The sequence below is a fragment of the Sabethes cyaneus genome, chromosome 1 (assembly GCF_943734655.1).
Source record: "Sabethes cyaneus chromosome 1, idSabCyanKW18_F2, whole genome shotgun sequence".
Lineage (NCBI taxonomy): Eukaryota > Metazoa > Arthropoda > Insecta > Diptera > Culicidae > Sabethes > Sabethes cyaneus.
The window spans coordinates 29954904-29978831 of record NC_071353.1 but is presented as its reverse complement, the minus strand read 5'-3'; the positions used below and the strand labels follow the sequence as shown (position 1 = coordinate 29978831).

The following is a 23928-nucleotide window of genomic DNA, read 5'->3' as shown; positions in this document are numbered from 1 at the left end:
GTTTCAGGTTCTGCTGGTTTGATCACCAGAAATATAAACAAAAAAGCAACACGCAGAACTTGTTAGCAACTAAAGTTACTTCAGAACTTCATGTAGCATCCTAATAGCTTTGAAGTATCTATGAAGTACTCGCAGCACTTCTTAAAGCATTTAGTTCCACATATACTTGATATACACTACTAATCAGCGTGAAAGTTCCACGGAACTGAATCTGAACTAATTATGAACTTTCGAGTTCGCGTGTCAAGTAATATTCGAACTTTTGGTTGCTTGGGTTGTTCTTCTGTTCCCAAAGATCTCTTGCCTGCCGCATGTGACCAGAATGGGCTCGGTATTTTGCGTAAAGGACACCGCGGATGGTCATTACTGATCCGTACATTAGATGCAACGCTGTACCAATTCTAACTTAAGACCATGTCGCGTGCCATCTAGAAGAGGCAAAGAAGTTCTTTGTACGCTACTTGACGAGGACACGTGTTCAGACGATTTCGAGTGGATCAATGCGAATCAAGTGAACGCTAGTGAATTTCTGAGCATACATCAACATTTATTGTCAACCTCAATGCTGAAACACGTTCTGTTTGTGAGTGGGCCATAAAGGGATTTACAACAGATAATTGATATTATTTGTTTTTTTATGAATTTGTTTGAACTTTGGTTTTTATGAACTTGTTTGAACTTTATTGACCTGTTACAATGTTGTTTCTGTTGCCACCGGCAAATAGGAAAAGTCGCCGTTCTGTCAGCTAAATGGTTAATTCCATAACGAGCTTTAAAGAATTTTAGTGACTTTCTTTGTCCTACGGTGCTCCTAACCTCACTTGCTAGGTCTGCCTACTCCGTGCAGCCGCGTATTAATAATGTTGGAACTAAATTCGTTACACTATTTTAATAATGTTGAAAATTATAAGAAAATTAATTAGCACTTATCCAGAGATGACAATCTATTAACGGACTGAATGCAAAAAAATCTTGTCATTATGACTGTGTGCTGATCCCGGTCCCAGTTCTCATTTTACCAGCGTGGCCTTCGGTAACATACGACGCTAGCGTATTGGTCGTAACGCCTGCCGTAACAGTTTCAATGTCTAACTTTTTAAGTAAAACCTGAATTTTGATGTTTCAAAAAATCTTACTAAGAATTTTTACGGGGGGGAGGGGGGATTGGCCAAAATCTTATATAGGGGGGAGGAGGGGTTCAAAAATGAGGAAAAAGCCCTTACGTACTTATTGCACGGTCTCTAAACAAAACCAGTATGGCATTAGCTGGGGACTACAGAGACTATAGATTACAGAGGCGCCGAGACACTCAAAAACCACTAAATTTTGAACGAAAGCAGAGTTACCTTTATTTGTAATGGTACTCTCCGTTTTGTTTCAAAATTAAGCGCATTTTGAGTGTCTCGGCGCCTTTGTAATCTATAGTCTTTGTATTGGGGACATATGTATATAGGGTTGAGAGGGGAGTAGAGGATCTGGGAGTTTGGTATTGTTATTATTCCTACTGCAAACAACTTCAGCGAGGGCCCCAGCAAGGTGAGTTAATCTTGGGCCCCAGCTTATCCCCATTCTGTAAATATTTCGAACGGATTTTTATTTCGTTCGACTTATTTCGAACGAGCAAAACTCATTCGATTTTGCCGATTGAAGAATACCATATTAAACTTACAGAAAATCATGAAACCCTTTTGACCAATTTCATTTTCATGTCTTAGTTCATCAGAGTGTCTGAGGGCACCAAGTCGTCACTAAGAAATAGCTATGCCTTCCATGCTGCGCTAAGATAGACACACTTGGCATCCCAGAGCCAAAATAAATCATGCTGATCAAATGAATTCTGATACCTGGTAACCGATATCGGAACAGGGAGTTAAGAGATCGGAAATTTGTGGATAGTTGAGATAAAGTTGTGATTAGGGTCGAGCATAAAACAGAACGAATTCTCATATAGCGTAGTAGTAATGGGTAAACTCATTCCCGAGAAGCGATGGTTGATGGAGACACCCAAATTTATTGAGAACCATTAGAATTTGATGTAGGTATTGTGTACTTTGAAATTTAGCTCAAAACAAACCCTTTTATTTGCGAGTTATGCAGAAACAACGAATTTGTTGTGCGGTCACTAAACGACATGATTCCTATATTCGGCAGATTACTCAGCGCAATTGTAATTGTAACAATAATTGTCCTCGTGTAATTTGCGAATCGCTCCTAAGTGTTACGGTTCTTAATGTTCTTAATAATCGAAAACATAAATCATATGAAAAAGGAATTGAGTGTACGGTTATTTAGCTAAAAACAATATAAACGCCTTTTCCTAACAACGATGGTGATGGTTGTTCCGTCGACTAGAAAATAGGTAGATCATTAAACCTAAGAGTGAGGGTGGTGTTCTCGAATGTACTAAATAGACCAAACTACTAATTTTCGTGTAATGTTATCACTTAGATCAGCGGTTCCCAAATGGGGGTTCGCGAACCCCCAGGGGTTCGCCAAAATTTTAGTTCGCTGCAGAATAGTATAGGGAAATCCGTCAGGGGGTACGCGAACCGAAAAAAGGTTGGGAACCGCTGACTTAGATGGTAAGAAGTTATGATTTGCAAATACGTAATTATTTCAGAGGTTAAACGGTTGTCTTGGATCTTTCACTACTTTTAAACGCCAAGAGAACGATTAGCTTCACATATAGCGTCATTCACGTATGTAAATACGCCAGATACAGTTTATGGGCATCTATTGTCTGGCGTTGACAATTTGAACAAACTCTGGCTTTAGAGAAGCACCACCAACCAGAAATCCATCGATGTCGGGTTTGGCAGCAAGTTCACGGCAGTTGGCAGCGGTAACTGAACCTCCGTATTGAATGCGGATTGAACCAGCCACATCGGCAGAAACATTTTCGGTAAACCACTTCCTCAAAGCTGCATGTACTTCTTGTGCCTGCTCTGGAGTGGCTGTTTTGCCTGTACCGATGGCCCATACCGGTTCATAAGCAATCACAACATTGCTCCAGTCTTTGACCTTGTCGGCAATGGCTTTGGTTTGACGGAAGCAAACGGCTTCCGTTTGTCCGGCCTCACGTTCCTGCAAGGTCTCCCCGATGCAAGCAATAACCTTCAGACCTTCAGCCAAAGCGTGGACAACCTTATCAGCGATTAGTTCGTCCGATTCACCGAAGATAGCACGTCGCTCCGAGTGGCCCAGAATGACCCAACCGATGTTCAAATCCTTCAGCATGGCCGGTGAGATTTCACCGGTGAAGGCTCCTTTGGCTACTTTGTAGCAGTTCTGAAAAAAGGGCGAAAAATTTAAAACTGTCGATAAAGATAGTTTCTCTTAAAACGGAATCTAAAAAAAAAACGCCAGCACTAGCACCGCATTTATCTTATAGTCTACTACTGTGATGATAAGGATGAGTAGTGCTAGGCATGGATGAGTAGTGATTTTTCTCAAGCCGAATAGATTTGATTTGAACTTGCTTTAAATATTAACAAATGCAGAAATTAACGAGGTATATGGGCAATTGGCATTAGAAAGGCAAATACTGCGGCATCATTTTGCATCCAGAAAATGTTATCAGATCTAATCGGCGCTCTTCTGGTATCATAAATCGTTTCTATTCGTATCATTAGGTTTATACTTTTATCCTATCCTATCATTTTACTTTCGTGTTATTCACGCCTTCAAATTGACCTTGGGTACACTTACCTGAGCGGCAATATTCACACTATCCGGTAGTAAGGAACGGGTTAGCGATAAATATGGTGCTGGGCAACCGATTACCACCTCAGTGTCAGCGTTCAATGGCCCTGTGCTGAGCACCTTCGCCAGTTCTGTAATGCTGGCCTTATCGCCGTTCATCTTCCAGTTGCCACCGACACAAAATTTGCGACCCATTTTTGCTGACTAGCTTAGTTGTTGAATTGTGTAATCACGGTTCTACGTTCTTTAAGAAGGAAAAGATTTACTTATTAGCTACAGTGGCACTATGTAGATTGCACATTTCAATTAAAAGAAAGTAAAAGTTTTCAATTGAATTGGAAATGAAAGCAAAATTATAGAAAACAACTTCACCTCCTACCGGCACTACAGTTCCTGCTGCAATGGAGAAATTTTAACCTCCAGGTGACCTTTAGACCATGAAAATGGCTCTCGCATTCGCATAGAAGATAGGACTATGCTCGTTCTCATTTGGTTTCTCGCGCAAAGATAGGAACCAAATGTACGGTTTGAGTCTTGGATAACGAAAGCATGTTGCCAGTTGCGTCAGGTGGGTAATTATTCGTTCAGAAATGTCGACTAACATTTGAAAGGGGCGGATAAGCCAACTGTCAAACAGAACGAGTGAGAGTTCATTTTCCTATGCTGCTCCAGCAAAAAATAACTCTCACTCGTTCTGTTTGACAGTTGGCTTATCCGCCCCTTTCAAATGTTGGTCGACAAATGTTTTCAGCGTTTTCATTCTGATGCAGAGATGAATAGGGTAACGAATAAATTTTCGCCACGCATATATATCCGCCATCTGTCTGTAGAACGTTTTGTTTACTCAAAATAAGCAACAATAAACTAATTTATTCGGGATTAATAGGGCTAAACATTAACTACACAATTTTTAGATGCTATAATTTGCTTGTAAGCCTATAGAGCTCTCTGACAGCTCAAGCACCCACACTATCAAACAAGAAATACGCGTGAATATACATGATATTTTTTTGAAACGATGATTCTACAATTGATGAAGGGACGGTAAGGGAAAGTAATGAAGAAGGATTTTTTCCGGGAATGAAGGGGAAGGGTGGAAAGGAAGGGGGGGGTAATAGGTAGCTATGCTTAACAAGTTGTCATTGTGACTCCTATCTTTTGTCCAATGCTGGAAGGTGCATGGGTCGAACCAAGCTGTAATCAGAGATTATAACCGGATTTGAACCCACAACACCTGCCAGGGCGTGTCGCTCACTGGTACCCGTGTACCTTTGAACCACCAGTGAGCGACACGCCCTGGCAAGTGAGCGACACGCCCTGGCAGGTGATGTGGGTTCAAATCCGGTTATAATCTCTGATTACAGCTTGGTTCGACCCATGCACCTTCCAGCATTGGACAAAAGGTAGGAGTCACAACGACAACTTGTTAAGCATAGCTATCTATTACCCCCCCTTCCTTTCCATCCTTCCCCTTCATTCCCGGAAAAAATCCTTCTTCATTACTTTCCCTTACCGTCCCTTCATCAATAGAGGTTTTCCGTCAGATCATACCCCTCCTTTTCTTATTTTTTCTCAAAAGTACTCCCAATACGAGTGACAATGGTGCAAAAATATATTTTTTTCGTTGACTCTAGAATTTACTACGATTTTTTAAACAATGCAAATTGCAAGAATGTTGAGTTTCTTTTCACCAAATCACGAATGTTGAGTTTTAAAAAATTCGTTTCGGCTGCACTGTTTATCAAAATTTTCAGATTTTCTGGCAGCATTGCATAATAGTTTTTGACATATGTGTATCAGCGGTAGAGTGAAAAGGATAAAACGAATGAAAAGCTAATGATTACCTTCTTTTTCATTTCGTTTGTTGCTTGCCACAAGAGTAAAGAGTGGCACAAATGGTTTCGAAGTGGTGAAAATAGAGGACACTGGTACAAAAAGGCATGTAAGACATCCGAGAAGTGACCGGTTGAAATATACGTATTTTAGTTTTTCATTTTTACAGTAGTTAGAGGCTTTAATAAAGAAAGTTTTATATGGGTATCATTTCTAAGAGTCAAAACCGAACATTTAGTGAAAAAAAAATTTTTGACGGAAAACCTCTATTGTAGAATCATCGTTTCAAAAAAATATTAATATATGCCTGACCGCATTTCAAGGTCATGACTAAAGTCACGAGTTTGGTCAATATACATGATGTTTACCTCATTTTGGGGAACAGCTGATGCTGGAGGAACAAACCGAAAAATAGCGATTAAAAGTTGTGTTTCTCCGTTTGCCACACTGCAGAGCACATATTTCGGTTAAATTTTCCATCCTGTTCCAAATTCAAGCTCATATTTTGAAAATTTGCTGGTATTTAAGCCAGCGGAAGACGAAATTCATCCTGTACCTTGGTGACAAAGGAATGCATCTCTTTTGTTTATTGTTGTCGTTTGCCTCATTTTCAAGCACCAATACACACATAACTGGAAAGCTCTATAGCGTTTGATAAATAAAAATATATAGAGCTTTCTAATTTGTGGTTGTGTTAGTGGTTTGTTTTCCCCCAGTTTGAAAACACGTACAACAGCGTCATACAAAAACCAAGAACAGCAGCAACAAAGCGGGTGTATTTATACGCGACAAAGTATGCACGTACGGTAAATCCTCCTTTTCGCGCGCTTAATGGCGGCTAGAGAGTAGAGTTAGAAATATTGTCCGTTTCTTTGGTAACAAAACGCGCTGCACACTTTTTAGTGGCTTGAAATCGTCGCAGAAAGAATCTGCTTGGCTGTATGTAAGTTATAAGTATATATTATGCTTGTCTAGCACGTAAGCTTTTGATTTACTTGACAAAATAAACGATATTTGCCCCCGCGACGATTCCGGCGATGGTTTCGCCCGCGACGGTTATAATTCATCGCGTACGAAAAGGTGGGAAATCGATAATACTCACAGTAAGAGATACGCGGAAACTAAAGCCAACGATTTGGCATCAGTGTACAAAAACTGCCTGCACTTGATTGTTTTCAACATGATCCGCTTCTGTTTTGTTTACATCTATTTTGCACAATAGAGCGATATATCTTTCAACTTAATCAGTGTAAAATGCATTGCAAAGCTTTATACACACTGTGTCCGAGTATAATATTCAAGGTGCGTGACAATAGCTTAAGTTGATTTCATAACTATTTCAATACTTGTTAATCAAACATTTAAGCAAAAAGTAGGGTAACCAACCTATTTTGGACCCCATCAGCAGCTGTGCATAATTTGGACAGTTGCATTTGATTTTGCTGTAAGTGTCCAAATTATGTACAGTTGCTGAGGGGGTCCAAAATACGTTGGTTGCCCTATGCGTGTTCGATTGGCTCCCTTTTGACAACTCTCGCTGCTCGATTGGCTCCCAAGATAGCCAGGGGTGTGAAATTGTTAAAATTTTGCGGATTAAACATCCATGGGCGGCGACAACTTGGAACCAGCCAGAATACCGAAAATAACAGCCAATATTAGTTAAATTTTAGCTAAAAGGCTGTGTTTAACTGCTTTCTAATTAGTTTTAGTAGTCTTGAATTGAATAAACCTTTAAGTAAGCACAAGAACCAAAAGTACTAAAATCAATGAGTGGGACATGGACAATGTATGTAGTTTGACAGCCACACCACCCCGCTGATATTAGCCGACCTCTCGTCAGTAAGCCTGCCACCCGTCAAATATGCTTTAATTTGAAATTTTTAATATAGGAGATGCAAAATTTCCATTCTAACTAACATCTCTAACCCTCTCTGTCCCATGGTAGCACAGGTGATCCATGACTTCCTATACAATAATCAGCCGATTAAATTTTTAAGTCATTTAAATACTTATGGATATTTTTATTTCAGAATGTAGTAAAAACACTGTTTTAAAAGCTGTATAGTTGTACTTGACGAATTGCTTATTAATAGCCTTTTCAGATGACCAGAAACTGTAAACCATCCAAACACCCTTGGAACAGAGTGGGTTAATAGTTCAAAGAAACTTTGTTTAACGATATACAGCAATGATTCGCTAGTTGAGGGTTTTTTAATTGGGCGCTTCGTTAGTTGGGTGTTCGCAAGTAAGGCCATGCTCGATTTAATAACCAAAATCGCATTTTTGAGCTTAGAAAAAATCTGTCAACTGTCAGTTGCACCAGATAGCGAATCGCGATTCTAACTTGGAGTGCAGTCGTGACTCAATTGACGAATTCAGGCTGTATTTGATTCCCTTCTATTAAAACATGAAATAACAATAAATAAAAGGCTAGGGCACTTTACTTTTCGTTCTTAGAAATAAGTATAAATTACCTGAAACCGGTCGGCTAGAAGGTAATTTATATTAAGTTATGTGTAAAACTTTGGTCTTCGGAATGATTGTTATTCCTCTTCAGGAGTTTGTGATTTCGATGAATCCTTCCACAACATTTTTGTCCAATTGTCAATTGTTCAATTTTCAATGTATTTCATAAATACAGGCTAATTATTGTTGAAAAATGAATTTGCGTAGGACTCAACGAATTACCGCAAGGTACAGTATAAACTCATGTTTTTTACTACCGCCATCCGGGGTGACAATGGGTCATGGGGGTGAGATTGTGCCAAAAACCAACAATGTTTGTTTATAAAAATAAATTAGATCTGTTTATCTTTAACTTAAAATTATAATGTTCTTTATTAGTAGCCTACGTTTGATAACGTAAAACTTAAATTAAATGAACATCCCCACATTAAAACATCGATTACACCGAGAGACAATGATAATAGCGATATACGTGCGCACACAAACGATACAGTTCAGTAGCCAATCGATCATGGGGCAATCTATACTTTCCTTGTATATCTTAGAATAGATACGATCACAGATTAGAAATAAAGTTATATCTTTTCGTTCTATTAAATGAAGTGTAGTGTTTAATAAAAAATAGAAGGCGCTTTCTGTTATGCTTCCCAACCACCGAATCAAGGATTAAAAAGGGAACAAGATCTATGCAAACTGATGGCTCAAATTCAAGACGATTTGAAATATAACATACTAGCTGACTCGACAAACTTCGTATTGCCACAAATTAACCTGTGTTGTACATAAATCATGAATCTCGGATGATCTTTGTCACAATCTCGAGTTTTGCAAGTTTCTGAGAAGTTTAACCTTAGATGATTCATTTTGGCAGTTACGTAACTATGAAAGCATCCCAGGTAACCAATAAGCATCACCAATGCTATTCAAATATAGGCCAATAAGCATCTAAGTCGCCTTAAATGCTACTTAATGCATACTTAATGCTATTTTGGTAAAATATACAGCTACTTTACTGATAACCTTCTTATAGTGCTGACAATGCTAATTTACAGCTAATTACCGACACGAAGAATTTGAATACAATTTTGGATGCCAATTTACAACACCTATGCAGTCAAAAAGCTAACATACAATAACGTGCAGTATAAAATGCTAGATACGCTGATTTGCTGCTTACGTTAAGGCTTATTAGTTACCTGGAATGGGTAGTTTAATATACAAATTTGCAATTTTTCCTCATAGTAAAGTAGAAAACAACTCCCCTGTCCCCTCATTGCATAGCCAGAAAGCGGATAGTAATATTCGCCATGATTGTACAACATTACGCCGAATATCATTTTGCGAAAAACCTTAAGCGGAATGTACCGTTTGACGGAAAACTTTTTTTGTGGAAAGTATCATTTCGATTAGTTTTTTCGCAAAAATTTCTGTTTTATTTGTATGAGAGTCCATATCCCCCTACCACAGGGGTGAGAGGCCTCTAACTATCATAAAATAAATTCAAGACTCAAAAATCTCCTAAATGCTAACTTTGGTACTATTGGCTTGATTAGTACTCAAATTATAAGGAAATTTGTATTTCATTTGTATGGGAGCCCCCCCTCTTAAAGTGGGGAGGGGTCCTAATTCACCATAGAAAACGTTCTTGCTAAAGTGGGGAGGGGTCCCAATTTATCATAGAAAAAAATTTAGTCTCCAAAAACACACACATGCCAAATTTGGTTCCATTTGCTTGATTAGTTCTCGATGAGGAAATTTGTACTTCATTTGTACAGGAGCCCCCCCTCTTAAAGTGGGGAGGGGTCCTAATTCATCATAGAAAATTTTCTTGCCCTCGAAAACCTTCACATGCCAATTTTGGTTCCATTTGCTTGTTTAGTTCTCGAGTTATGAGGAAATTTGTATGGAAGCCCCCCCTCTTAAAGGGGAGAGGAGTTATAATTCCCCTTATAAAGAGGGGAGGGGTCTCAATTTACCATAGAATAAATTCTTGTCACCGAAAACACCCACATGCCAAATTTTGTTCTATTTGCTTGATTAGTTCTCGAGTTATGCAGAAATTTGTGTTTCATTTGTATGGGAGCCTCCCTCTTAGTGGGGAAGGGGTCTCTAACCATCACTAAAACCTTTCCTGGCCCCAAAAACCTCTACATGCACATTTTCACGCCGATTGGTACAGTAGTTTTCGATTCTATAAGGAACATACAGACAGACAGACAGACAGACAGACAGAAATCCTTTTTTATAGGTATAGATTTATTCATAACTTTTCTTTTTCTTTGGGTAGGGTTTCGCATAGAAGCAAATAACAGCAATATAAGCAGAACGCTCGCTGCCAATCACATAGCAGCTTTCACATGCTTTCGTGTGCATTCGTATGCGGTCGTGTGTTTTCCTGGAAAAAAGTGACTCGCTACCGCTAGGTTCGCTAGTATCTGTAGAAAGTAGCATGTACGTGTTTGGATTTCTACTTCCGCTTCTGTTCTGTTGTACGTGGTTCATGGCCGGCCCCATACGGACTAGTTCATATTATTCAGCATGTGTATTGTTCATAAATACACTACTGTTTATTGATTAGGTATTTAGCTTAACTTTATGGTTTTGGCACAATGTCACCTCCTTTAGAAGGGGCCAGGGCTGTCCTGCACTCAGTGCTCCTATTTTGCGTTTTTAACTGTAACACCTCAACCAAGCTAAATTCTAAAATGGTATGTATGGGGCATTTATAGAGTCTATTATTATCCACAAGATTGCTGAAGTAAGTATTGCTCTATCTTAAGTATTTACGGCGCACTCCCAGTTCACACTGAGTGGTACACCAAGAGCGCTCTCTGTGCACCGTATTCTTCTTTGACTCGGTATACACTCACTCGGCGAACGAGTTGAGTTGTTGTTTCTAAGCACGGTTATCACTCGGCAACCGATTCAAACTGTGTTGATCGTTATTTTTTTCATTTTCGGCTTTCTGCGTGTGTGCCACCGTAGCACAGAATTCTATGATGTTTTTTTCAAATTCGGACCCAAATGCATTGAACGAAGCACGTGGTTAAATTAAATTTTCCTATGTATAGGGGAACTGGGGGGAAAATGAACACCCTTAGCAATTTCGCCATTTGCTTACCCAGGAACCAACCAAATGCTGAACGCACTACATGAATTGAAAGCTGGATTCATATTCCACGTAGCAAAATATAAAGATGTTTGAAAAAGGACGATTTGTCATGAAAAATTCCTTATTTTCGAAAGCGTCACATTCGAGCCTGATTTTTTTCGTGTGGGTAAAATGAACATGCAGTGAGGGCAAAATGAACATGTCATAGAAAACTAAAGTTAGCATGCAGTTTGGATAAATTAAACATTATTTTACCTTATCATTGTTCTACATAAGCTGTATATATTCAACAAGGCTGCTGGAATTAAAATAGGACTCCACAAAGTTAACATAATGTATCTTCGCCACGTTCATACAATGCTTGACTTTCAACTCGCTTCATCGGTCATTTTCCGTCATTTTTCGAGAGACTCGATCATTTTTATTGATTGAATTGTAATTAGGTCCTGGCTGCTGATAAATGGAAAATAAAACATCATTATACACACTGTTCATTTTGCCCCCATAGTGAAGTGTTCATTTTGTCCCCAAAACACCAATTGTTTTCTAGTGTTTATTATAAACAAACAGTTGATAAAAATATTTGGAATTTTCGACAGATCCGCAGGACAGTGATAAGCAAACAACACACACATTAGAAAGCTTATGATCACCACATGTTGTCTCAAACAGCTTGAAATACTTCTAGGAGAAGATACCTATTGATCTGGAACAGATTGTAATCGGTTTACTGGGAATTTGGCTACCTGTTCATTTTACCCCCCCTGTTTATTTTACCCACAGTTCCCCTACCAAATGCATGTAGGGCTAAAAGTTACAGTTACAGTTAAAAAAGCAAAACAGGTGCACTGAGTGCAGGACAGCCCTGGAAGGGGCAGACGGCAGACCGTATGAAGTGATGTAATGCAAACAAAACTTCCATGAATTGTATTTATATTTATTATTTTGAAAAGGTTATCTTATTATAAACAAATATTTTAAGTCACCCTACAAGATTATTTACCCCTTCTCTAGACTTCACGGGCACATTAAACTAAGCATTGATAATTTGTTAAATTGTATTTCACACTGCGGTTATTGTTTCACGCTTCACTCTACTTTAGTTTGAATATTCCTGACTTCAGGCTAATGTGTGAACATATCGTGTTGTACAATGACAGGTGGCTTATTCTCTTTTTCACTCTAGAGTGCTAGTCAAACACGTAACACGCCAAAGTGGTGGATGTTAATCAAATTTTAATACGCATTGTGCATCTGGTTAACCCATACGGGTGCTCGTGATGACACCTTCCCCCAATAAAATCTATTCTCATGTGCTAGTGTGTAACCATAGGCTCGAAAATGTCTCGCTTTTCGTGGCGCTACTCGACGACAGACCGATATTGGTGTGTACTGTGTATATTATCGTACCATTGTCCAGTTGAGTGTCGACAGAGACCACCGCTTATTATGAACGAGTGAAGTGCAACAGCTGCTGCTGTATCCTAACGGCTGTCACCAGGAATGTAAGCAGCACCAAACGTTGACAGTCAGGCAACTGATGGGAATTTAAATTCACGGTAAAATTGGTCTCACCAGTTGCCCTCGTCGTTCTTGTCGCCGTAACCGATTCAGTAAAACCAATACAAATTGTCTGACGATGAAGTAAACATTTTCCGAAATGCTTATCAGCGACAGACCAGCCATTATGCCGCACATTCCACCAAAGTTGCTGAAGATTTCAAACCAGTAGGATGCGACGTCCTGTTTGTAGAGCCACGTTTCTGGCTGACCAAAGAATATACGCACTACACTGACGTCCGAAACATCATCGATTCCGTGGCTGCAAGTTATAAAGTGGAATTGAAAACAGGACAGGTAGGAGGGGTTGCAAATTTACTGCTTGGAAATACGTACGTGATACTGAAGCCTCTTCGTCTGGATTTGATCAGTGGTAGTGCGGACGACGATATTTGATACTTGCTGCCGGAACATGCCGGTAGGCACTCCGGACAGTACAGCGACTCTTCCATCTCTTTTTCCAGACCTGGTATCTTGGAAATTTCGGTAATTATGGTGGACCATTTTACTATCCAGTTTGGGAATACCAACGTTTACCAAGAAAACGAAAATGAAAAAAAAAAATAGATACAGTAGAACGGTAAAAATCACACCGGTTGATAAGGTTTTGGCAATCTGAACTGATTAATATGTAATTCGAGATTAGTGTAAACATTGTCAACGCTTGATTGGGGTCTGTGAATGATGATATTTTAAATCTTAGGTTTTGTATTTTAAAAATAACCATGCATCCTCTTGTTCCTATGAAACGATGGAGGCGCCTTATTTTCCATGATTGTGGCGAAAAGTTGAATGACTGTTAAATGCATAAGTTAAGTTCGTTGTGTGCAGACTCCTGCAGTTGCCCATTTTATCGCAGCAACGTGATCTACAGCAGTCCCCTGAATAAGGCGGTGGGTAATGATTTACGCCCACTGGCAACAATCTGATTGCTAATTTTTGTTTAAGAAAAGTATTTGAAAGGAGTTGGAATATGATCATGCGTTGTTTTCTTCCTTCGGAATAGGGGAATGCGCGTTGAGTTTTCAAATAATTTTCATGGTATAAGGGTAATTTTGTACAGTCTTCTAATGTGTGTCAATCAAGTTTGAAAATTTAATTTATATTACATTTTAACGTAATTGCAATGATATTCTATTGATTTGTTATTCAGTGTATTCTCTGCGGTTCTATGATGTGTATGTATCGTACGGTTACTTACATTTGTACTTGTTCAGGCAGGCAATGTGCTGCAGATTGCAGATCGTTACGGACTTGTCGCTGACTGTGTCACCCAGCGGCATGTAGAACGGAACGCATTCGCACAGTGCTATTACGCTTCGGATGCGGCAAGCGGCCACACAGTTACTTCTAGCATACAGGCCACCATATCGGAGCAGCTCATTTCGTAATACACATCGGCGCTTTCGGGGAGAGGAAATTCGAAAAAAGCTCAAGTCAGATGAACCGTAGCGTAAAAATATTGGTTTGAACTATACCTATATGAGAATTTTAAATTATGAAAACAGTGTGCAGTATTGATACAATGGTCAAGAGAACTAATTAGCATTTTGCTTTCGAATCAGCTGATAGGAAATATATCATAATGAATTCTCGCCATCTAACGGTTATTCACTATCATCCAAAATGGACAAGCTTTGTGGCCATGTTTTTCGTGTAATTATCTTTACCCCACCAGTAGAGTGCTGCTGGTGGGGTACGGTTACTGGTTCCATGGTTACTTTATGCTAATTTTAGAATACATGGCGATAGTAGGAAATGCTAGCACTGCATGTCTCCTACTACAGAGATGTTTCGGGGGTTTATTGGGCCGATAACTTGACCAAATCAAAACACGTGTAGTTTAGGTTAGGTGCAATAAGTACATAACACTCCAGGAGTATCGATGAATGTTAGAAACTGATACAGCTTACAGTTGCTCTGGAATATCGTTGCACATCCGGTTCACTGTGTATTGTAATTGCATCGATGCGGATGAAGGTTTCACTGCCGAGGTGCACAAATTGCTCGTTCACAGCGCCTGCTGATACATCCGGTGTTTCCGATGGATCAAATATTTGTAGCTGTAAAATAACCAATTAACTTCAAAATAAGAGCGATTGATTCAATGTTTTTGTATGTTTGTGAAGTAGGAGTAGGTTGTGTAGTTTTGAATTTGAACATAGTTAAGTTAAACGATATGCAAACAGTTATAGTTGTGTATGTTCTACTCACACTTAAGCCAATGTTATTGTATATATTGTAAAAGTAATCATTCGTGGAACCATTCAGCAATAGTACCAATCCCATCTCTGGACCGGTTATATCCAGGTAATACGATGATGGATGAATGCTTTATTGGGGATGACAACGAGAAAAAAAATTCAATTAAAATTCGAGTAAGTTAATATCACACACATTGCACTTGCTGTTGATGCGGTTGTTTAACTTGATCATCTGTTTTCCTATTTGGTGCATTTACTTTCCGCACAAATTGAGCTAAGATTATTTAGAATTTTAATATTTTCAATTTTAAAGTCTTTTGTGAACCATTCTGCCGCTGAACAATTCAATACATAGTAGGTACTTTAATTTGTAACCGTTGAAGTTGTTTTTTGTTGTGGAGGAATAAAAACGATTCTTTTGCAGGATTTTCCTAAAATTTATCCAGAATTTGTCTAATTTTCGTCTTAACGTCTTACGACAAGGCCTGCGCAATATAATTTCTCCATCTATTTCGGTCCACGGCAGCTGGTCTCTAGTTCCGCGGGCACCCAGTGCTCGCCAGATCTCGCTCCACCTGGACTTGCCACCTCGCTTGCTGTACCCCTCTTCGTCTTATTCCAACCGGATTCGATGCGAAACCGATTTTTGCAGGATAGTTGTCTGGCATTCTAGCAACATGTCCTGCCCAACGTATCCGTCTAGCTTTAACCACTTTCTGAATTCGCCGTAGAGACGCGCGAGCTCGTGATTCATTCTTCGCCTCCATACACCGTTCTCTTGCACTCCGCCAAAGATGGTTCTTAGCACCCGCCGTTCGAAAACTCCAAGTGCTCCTAGATCCTCTTCTAGCAGTGTCCACGTTCCGTGCCCGTAGAGGACAACCGGTCTAATTAGCGTTTTGTACAGTGTGCACTTTGTACGGGGGTTCAGATTGTTCGACCGCAAGTGTTTGTGTAGTCCGTAGTAGGCCCGACTTCCGCTGATAATACGCCTTTTAATCTCACGGCTGGTATTGTTGTCCTCTGTTGCCAGTGAGACAAGGTATACGAACTCGTCGACTAACTCGAACTCATCCCCGTCGATTACCATGGTACTGCCCAAGCGGGCCTTGTCGCGCTCGGTCCCGCCCGCCAGCATATACTTCGTTTTAGACGTATTTATCTTCAATCCAATCTTCTCTGCTTCGCGTTTTAGTCTGGTTTAGTACTGATCTTCCACCGCCTCAAATGTTCTGCCGACAGCATCCACGTCATCAGAAAAGCAAATAAATTGACTGGATTTATTTAAAATCGTGCTCCGCATTTCGATCGCCACTCGTCTTATAACACGTTCAAGCGCAATATTGAATAGCAGGCAGGAAAGACCATCTCCTTGTCGTAGTCCCCTGCGAGATTCGAATGGGTCCGGCAATCCACCCGAGATTCTCACTCAGCACTGGATCCCATCCATCGTAGCCAGGATAAGTATAGTAACCTTACCCGGAAAGCCGTTTTCGTCCAAAATTTTCCACAGCCCTTGTCGGTTTACGCTATCATATGCGGCTTTGAAATCGATGAACAGGTGATGCGTGGGGACTTGGAATTCGCGGCACTTCTGGAGGATCTGCCGCAGGGTGAAGATTTGGTCCATTGTAGACCGACCCTTCATTGAGCCGGCCTGGTAACTTCCAACAAATATATTGGCTATTGGTGATAGTCGATGGAAGATGAGTTGGGACAGCACTTTTTGGGCCGCATTCAGGATAGTGATCGCTCGGTAGTTCTCACAATCCAGCTTATCGCCTTTCTTGTAGATAGGGCAGATAACCCCGTGTTTTTTCTCCTCCGGTAGAGGCGCCGTATCCCAAATCTAGACAATCAGTTGATGCAGACAGCCGGCCAACTTGTCCGGGCTCATTTTAATAAGTTCTGCTCCAATGCCATCCTTTCCCGCTGCTTTGTTGTTCTTCAGCCGATGGATGGCTTCTTTAACTTCCCTTATCGGTGGCTTTGCTTGCTACACAAATGTGGTCACTTCCTCCGCTATCATGGTCTTCCGCCTGCACGCCATTCAGGTTCAGGTTCATCGTAGTGTTGCTTCCACCTTTCGATCACCGCACGGTCGTCTGTCAAAATACCTCCATCTATATCTCTGCACATTTCGGCCCGTGGCACAAAGCCTTTGCGAGATTCGTTGAGTTTCTGCTATAACTTCCGTGTGTCGTGAAAGCGGTACAGCTGATCGAGTTCTTCGCACTCCTTCTCCTTGAATAGTCGGGTTTGCTGTCTCCGCTTCTGTTTGTATCGTTCCATATTCTGACGGGTGGCTCTACGCAGCATTTGTACCCGCGCTGTATTCTTCTCAGCCAATATCTGCTGGCATTTCTCGTCAAACCATTCGTTACGTCGATTCGGTGGCACACGACCTAGGACATTCCCCACTAGAGATGGTCGGGTATGAAAATTTGAATACCCGAACCCGACCGGTACCCGATCAAGAAAAAAATTAAAAACCCGTACCCGACCCGAACCCGCAGGTTTATTATTTTTGGTACCCGAACCCGACCGCAACCTGACGGGCACGGGACGGGCCCGGGTACCCGACCATCTTTAGTGTTAAATGTGGTCAATAGAGATACCCGACCCGACCCGTACCCGGTTTCAAAAACAAAAATTAAGAACCCGTACCCGACCCGAACCCGCAAATTATTTTTTTTCAATACCCGAACCCGACCCGAACCCGGCGGGTACGGGTACGGGTGCGGGTTTCGGGAAAATTTTCTGCTACCCGACCATCTCTATTCCCCACTACGCTGTTAATGGCTGTTTTCACGGCTTTCCAACAGTCCTCAAGAAATACATCCGGTTGCTTCAGTCGCGCTAGATTATACCGTGGCGGGCGCCGGTATCGTATGTTGTTCACAATAGATAGTTTTTGACGTATTCTTACCATCACTAGGTAGTGATCCGAATCAATGTTAGCGTCCGGATAGTTTCTGACGTCAATAATGTCTGAAAAGTGCCGACCATCTATCAGAACGTCGTCGATTTGTGATTCTGTCTGGCTGGGTGATCTACAGGTGTACCGGTGGTAGAGGTTATGCTGGAAGAAGGTATTACGTATGGCCATGTTCTTGGAGGCGGCGAAGTCGACAAGTCTTAGGTCGTTTTCGTTCGTTTGCGGGTGTGAGCTGAACCGTTCAATCACCGGTTTGAATTCCTCCTCCTGACCAACCTGAGCATTACAGTTCCCGATGATAATTTTGACATCATGCCTTGGGCAGCGGTCGTGTTCATGCTTCAACTGCGCGTAAAATTCGTCTTTTTCATCATCGGTACTTCCGAGGTGAGGTACGAGCTGTGCACGTACCCGGGTCCTCGGCGTGCGAGGCGTGAATGCTAACCACTACGCCGGGACTGACCCCACTATCAGCATTCTGTTGAGTGTTTCCTCGGTAGAGAAGTGCTAACTGCGGGACCAGGACATTGGCACAGTAAGTCCATCGATTTGCTGGCCATCACTGGGTCGAGTTGTGCTTGACAATCCGGCCAACGAAACCTGCGATACGTTTCGGAAGTTCATGGCTCTCCGATTGAGGAACCGGCGTGTCGGATTGACCAATTCTGCGTGCAAAGCCATCTGAGACAAAGGTGTGTGAAACGGTCTTCATCAAACTTGGCACACATGTTCTTTGACATAAAAGAATCAAGAATCAGCGCGGAGGGGGGGGGGGGGTAGATAAAAGGGTAAGGTGGCCTCTTACAAAGGGGTGCAAGGTTCGAATGGGTAAAGGGGAGGGGATTTCTGAAAGTGAGAATAGGGTGGTCATTGACAAGATGGAGGTTCAAAAACATTAAAAAGGGTTTGTATCTTTTTATAGGAATTATCGAACAGAAGACAGATTTACAAGTTGCTGGGGGTCAGCAGAAAGGGGAAGCTGACAAAGGGTAGACACATTCAAATGAATAAAAAGATATTGTTTGTTACATTATGAGAATTTTCGTTACAATGTAAAAGTGGGTGAGATGCAAATGGGCCCCGAGAAAGTTCGGGCAAGCAGCTAGTACTAAATATAGTAGAACATTTATTTCTGTTACTCACTCATTATCCTCGTTGTGCCCAATAAAATTGAACGTACAGCAAAACCCATACTGCGTTCGTCTGACTTCAAACATGTCAGTTTTTGTCATACAAGGTAGTTCGATACTTTTCCAGAAGCAACGTAGCAGCATCTGTTCACAACGAGGTGAAAGCTGAAAGATGGGACCCAAATTATAGCACACCTAGTGTAATTTTTTCAAATAAAATTTACCTTCTCTAGTGTATCGTACATGTTATGAACACCGGTAATATTGTTTACGTCGTGCTGATCTAAAAAATCCTGGAACTGCGCCATTTGTAGCACGTTATCATATTCGTACTGATACAATCTTCCTAGCAGCCTAATGTTGTTCAGGAAAAAGCTTACGTTGCGACCGGCAGGGTCCTTGCGGCTAAGATCCTCGGCATATCGGACAGCGGCGTCGCGAGATATTCTGTTGTTGTTGCACAACGAAATCCCCGGAAAAGGCACATTTTTGATCGGGTACAATGTGTCGTGCAGGGTAGTTACCAGTGGACTAGCAGTGAAGCTGTTCCAGGCGGTAATCAGTATGATTATCAGGGCTGCTGTGGCCAACACCAGAATTAGGAACCACATCAATCTAAACAGTTTTACCAATTGATGTGAGTTATAGATTTAACAATTTTGAACATAAAAGGACTACGAACCGTTCCCAAAAGCTGCGATTTTCTTGCACTATCTGGCGGTAACAGTGAGTCACACAGTTGTTCAACAGTTGATAGAGTTCACGTTTGAAACTATATCTATCCTCGGAGCCACCGGGCCTCCAGCTAAAAGCGCTGTTTAAGGTATCACTTGATACAGTTGATAGAAAAATTCCGTTACGGTAGTATTCTTTTATTTCCCTAACCATCGTGGGCTATGAAGACGATATCTAAGTCTAGCTCTTGAAAATTCCTCTTGTTGGTTCTATTGCGAACGTTTGGAACGGTTCCAGCAGAACAGGGCGCTTGAAAAAAGGGAGAAAAAATGGATATTTGACGATATTTTCTCGCTCCAATGTTTCTCGTTGTAGAACAAAAAATACAAGATGAATGTCTGTGTGTTCCAGAGTGCACAGCAACATCAAAGACAGGTATGTACATCGATGATGGTAGTTTTTCTTACAATCAGTGGGCAAACCAGGCTCCGGATTGAGCATACAACCTCAACCGAAACCGGATGGAAAAGGTCTCGCACTGCAATCGGAGAGCTTGTTTGATTACGACTAAAGTCTGATAAAGTCGTCTTTTCTTCGTTTCGATGCCGGTGACATTTTTCCTCGTTTTTCCACTTCAGCCAGGAGCGTTGTTTGCTGTGGTTGGAAAATATCCTTTTTGTACTTGCCCTGTCTATCTGTGTGGCGTACCTGCGGGGGTGTATCGAAGGATAAAGGGCACGCCACCATGTTCATCATTAACTTCACTTGTGAACATTGAATCGCAGATGTTTGATCGTTAGTGCTGACAATCATCGTTTGCTTTATTTCACGAAACAAAACCGTTACTGCTTATTCTAAAAGGAAGGAAAAATGCTGATATCACGAGAAATGTTTTGTAGTGACACATTATTAGAGGTGAAATAATTGAAAAATGCTACCGAAACATATATTATTCAGGTCAATGAAAATTATTGAAATATGCCATAAAACAAATTTCAGATATGTTAAAGTTACTCTTACTCGCCAGCAAAAGTTTAATAACGCAATCCTTCGACGGTTTGACATTTGCTTGGGGTGCGCCAGGGCGATTTACCAGTGCTTATGTACGTAAAAAAGCATTCCAGTTATTACTAAGCTGATAATCGTTCCTAAGTTCGGCTAATGAAATATTGAGTGAGACATGACAACATAGAGAGAGAAAAAATGGCAGAAAAAACAAGGATAATCAAAGCTCCAACTAACGACGATGGAGTAGGGATTCATTTTCGAATAAACATTCTACTGTGGTGCAAGGGAGATTTAACCACAGACTATCAGAGGTTATTGTAAAATAAAAAATAAAAATAACAGAGAGGCAGTTTTGTTGATATACTTTTATTTGAAATTCGTATATTTAACAGTAACCAATATTTTCTTATGAATATAATTAACGACAATATATTATTTTTGGACGATTAAATAGCACCTAAAAATTGCGCACGGAAGGGAAACAAAAATACTATTTTAAACTGTAAATGATTATTTTAAATTCGAACTCCCAGTTTTTAATCTGGCAAGAAGCACGTTTACTCACTCCAGCCGTCACGTAATATTATCGAGGATATTGTTTGGGAGCGTTACGTCCATTGGCCTGGGGCTTTATCGGTACAGGAACTTAAACGAACTCCGCAAAGACTTGCTAGAAACCGACGAAATGGCGAGAGTGAGGGTATTAATATTCATTTTCTTCTTTGGAGTCACAAATACACAGCAAAGGGGAGCAACGGGAAAGCGGGAAAATCATTTGCCCTTCGGAGCTATGGGTGTCGAGTGTTTTTGTTCGTCTGTATTTGGTCGAAATTAAACTGTTCATAATTTATGAGCTAAATGTACTGGCGTCCATTTATGTCTGATGCTTGGTTTTAATTGATCTGAGTGATTGAACCAGGCGTCGTGGGCCGAAAACGGATTTGTCCAGAGCGTGTTCGTTCTGGAGCCTTTTGATTTGTTTGGTTTGCCTTCTTGAATAATGAATAACGGTATGTAATTAAGATGCTTAGAATTGTAATAATACCAAAAATGTATTTGAATGTATTGCCTTCAAAAGAGTCATTACGTCGATAAATAAATCCAGTTCAGTTGACTGATGTTATTGCTTAATTACAAACGAACGAAGTAATGTAACCACATTTAACAGATAAAATACACTATATGGGAAACACACAGAGTTCCGACATATGTATGTATATTATATGTACAAATTAAACCATGCATTTACATACATCATTCATCTGCCATACCTTTGCCTATGGCGCATAGACGATTTCTCATTGGCGTAATTTTCCAAAGAGAAGAGATTTATAAATTTCAGAATATCTCGCAAACGGCTAAGCTGTGGAGGTTTGACATTAAGAGCATTTTGGTTCAAAATGAATTGAAAACTGGTATAATATTGTCCTAAAGGAATGCTCATTTTATAAAGTGGACACTTGTTTTTCAATGGTTCAAGGTCAGGCTTGGAATGCACTTTTCGCTTCGATTTTTTAGAATTCGTTATTATTTGTAATATTGCTGAAGAAAGTAATGTTTTATCTTTTGTATTTACGGTGCTATAAGGTTGCTACCCTATTTGTAGCAAAAAGAGCTACCAACGGTGTTGCAGCCCTATAGCGCCGTAAATACAAAATAAAAACCATTACTTCCTTCAGCAATATTGTACACAATCACTTGTTCTACAAATACCCCTTACATCACCTTTTCAAATTTTGCTTGACTGAGGTGCAGTAATCAAAAGAGCAAAATCGAAGCGAAAAGTGCATGCCAAACCTGTTCAAGGTAAATTCTTAATGAAAAATTATGAATTAGTGTGTATATACTTACTTTACTTTAGTAAAGTAAGTTCAAGGTTAATTCTTAATGAAAAATTATGAATTAGTGTGGATATTAGGGCTGTCGGTATTGGGTGCTTTTGGTGAAAACCGGTATTTCGGTATTGGCGTAGAAAATACCGGTAGTACCGGTAAAATACCGGTATTGACAGATTATTCGGAATCAATAGAAATGTCGATGTTTTTCGGTAAATGTCTCTATTTTCAAACTCTAGTTTCAGTATTGTTGCTTAGCAAAGTAGAATTGCAGATATAATACGCTTACGGTTACGGTTATTATACGGTTTATTTCCTTTGCTAGATTTTATTGCCAGTGCTTCTAACGATTGAAAAAACTTCTGCTTTCATCGAAGTGTGATAAACAGCTCTAAGCACATCAGGAATTGTTCTTTCATTTCTTCAGATTTATAGTAGGGAAACCCGCTTTTAACTATTTTTAAATGTCTCGGTATTGTAGCTTTCAGCATATTAAATGCCCCGGTCTCCTATTGTCTCTTCACGAATTTTCCTGCATCCCCAGAGCAGAATCCTTGCATAGCGTTATCCTCTTCATCATCGTTCACAGATATTTTCTCTTGTCTATTATCAATCCCACTATTCGCAGAGCTTGGAATTTTATCTGCTTGTTTGATCAATGTATCACTCGAAATACTTGAAAAATATTCCAAAGTCTTTCCTTTAATCCTTCAGATCCTTTAATGGCAAGAATGCCCAAAAAGTGGAAATATTCCCGTATTCTGACTTGGGCTCGGCATCCTCGAAACAAATAAATGAAGCTGACTTTCTCTTACCTTCGCTTTATACATGAAGCGATTTGTTTCATTTAATGAACAGAACGTTTTAAACAAGCTTCAGCTGAAGTTAGTGACTATTTCAAATGACGACGATTGACAATAAGGCACGATTTGTCGATGCTGAGTAGGTTGATTATAATATGCGCTAAATTGTAGGAAATGTTACTTAAATTCAATTCAATTGCATTGAAAGTTGCTGGCCTTCTACTGAATATTTGATAGACAATGATTTAACAAATGAAACTTTAAAATCGGTCGACATGAAGAAGTGAAAACCGTTTTATTGAGGTTGATTGAAGCCAGTTTTAAAACAAAGTTGAAGCTTCATTACTTCATTGTTGAGTAGCGATTTACTTATAAGTGACGTTGCTGGGCCCTGATATTAGGCCGTATGAATAAAATAGTTTACTTTACTTTTCCCGTTTAAATCGTATGGGAGCATTTGCTCTAACTCTTTTATTCATACGGCCTATTGTTTCTCAAATTCGTTATTTGAGACCCTCGAATAATTTGGTGGCTTTTAAATATCAAGTTTTTCAAAAATAAATTGAAACGCGACGTCTAGCTCTTACTATGAAACTTTTTCACGGCAAAGATGCTCTACTGTGCCTTAAACAGGTTCAAGAGCTATAATTATTTGACCCACA

General features: G+C 40.2%; 2 protein-coding genes across 3 annotated transcripts; both read right to left on the bottom strand.

Annotated features, from left to right (window-relative positions):
• Window positions 1–1365: 1365 nt before the first annotated feature.
• LOC128733145 (triosephosphate isomerase) lies at window positions 1366–4104 on the bottom strand. 2 transcript variants are annotated; one of them, XM_053826773.1, is made up of 3 exons: window positions 4075–4104; window positions 3709–3946; window positions 1366–3288 (listed from the first exon to the last, which is right to left on the bottom strand). In XM_053826773.1, the coding sequence occupies exons 2-3, from the start codon at window positions 3895–3897 to the stop codon at window positions 2734–2736; spliced, it is 744 nt and encodes a 247-aa protein (XP_053682748.1). In that variant the 5' UTR covers window positions 3898–3946; window positions 4075–4104; the 3' UTR covers window positions 1366–2733. The 2 variants fall into 2 exon arrangements, with proteins under 2 accessions (XP_053682748.1, XP_053682749.1); XM_053826774.1 differs by lacking the exon at window positions 4075–4104 and having other exon boundaries at window positions 3709–4056.
• An 8563-nt stretch (window positions 4105–12667) lies between these two features.
• LOC128745513 (pickpocket protein 28) lies at window positions 12668–19833 on the bottom strand. Its single transcript, XM_053842588.1, is given in 8 exon segments — window positions 12668–12935; window positions 13010–13181; window positions 13875–14076; window positions 14587–14755; window positions 14850–15005; window positions 18959–19110; window positions 19170–19560; window positions 19628–19833. Coding segments are annotated over 8 exon segments (1716 nt in total).
• Window positions 19834–23928: the final 4095 nt, after the last annotated feature.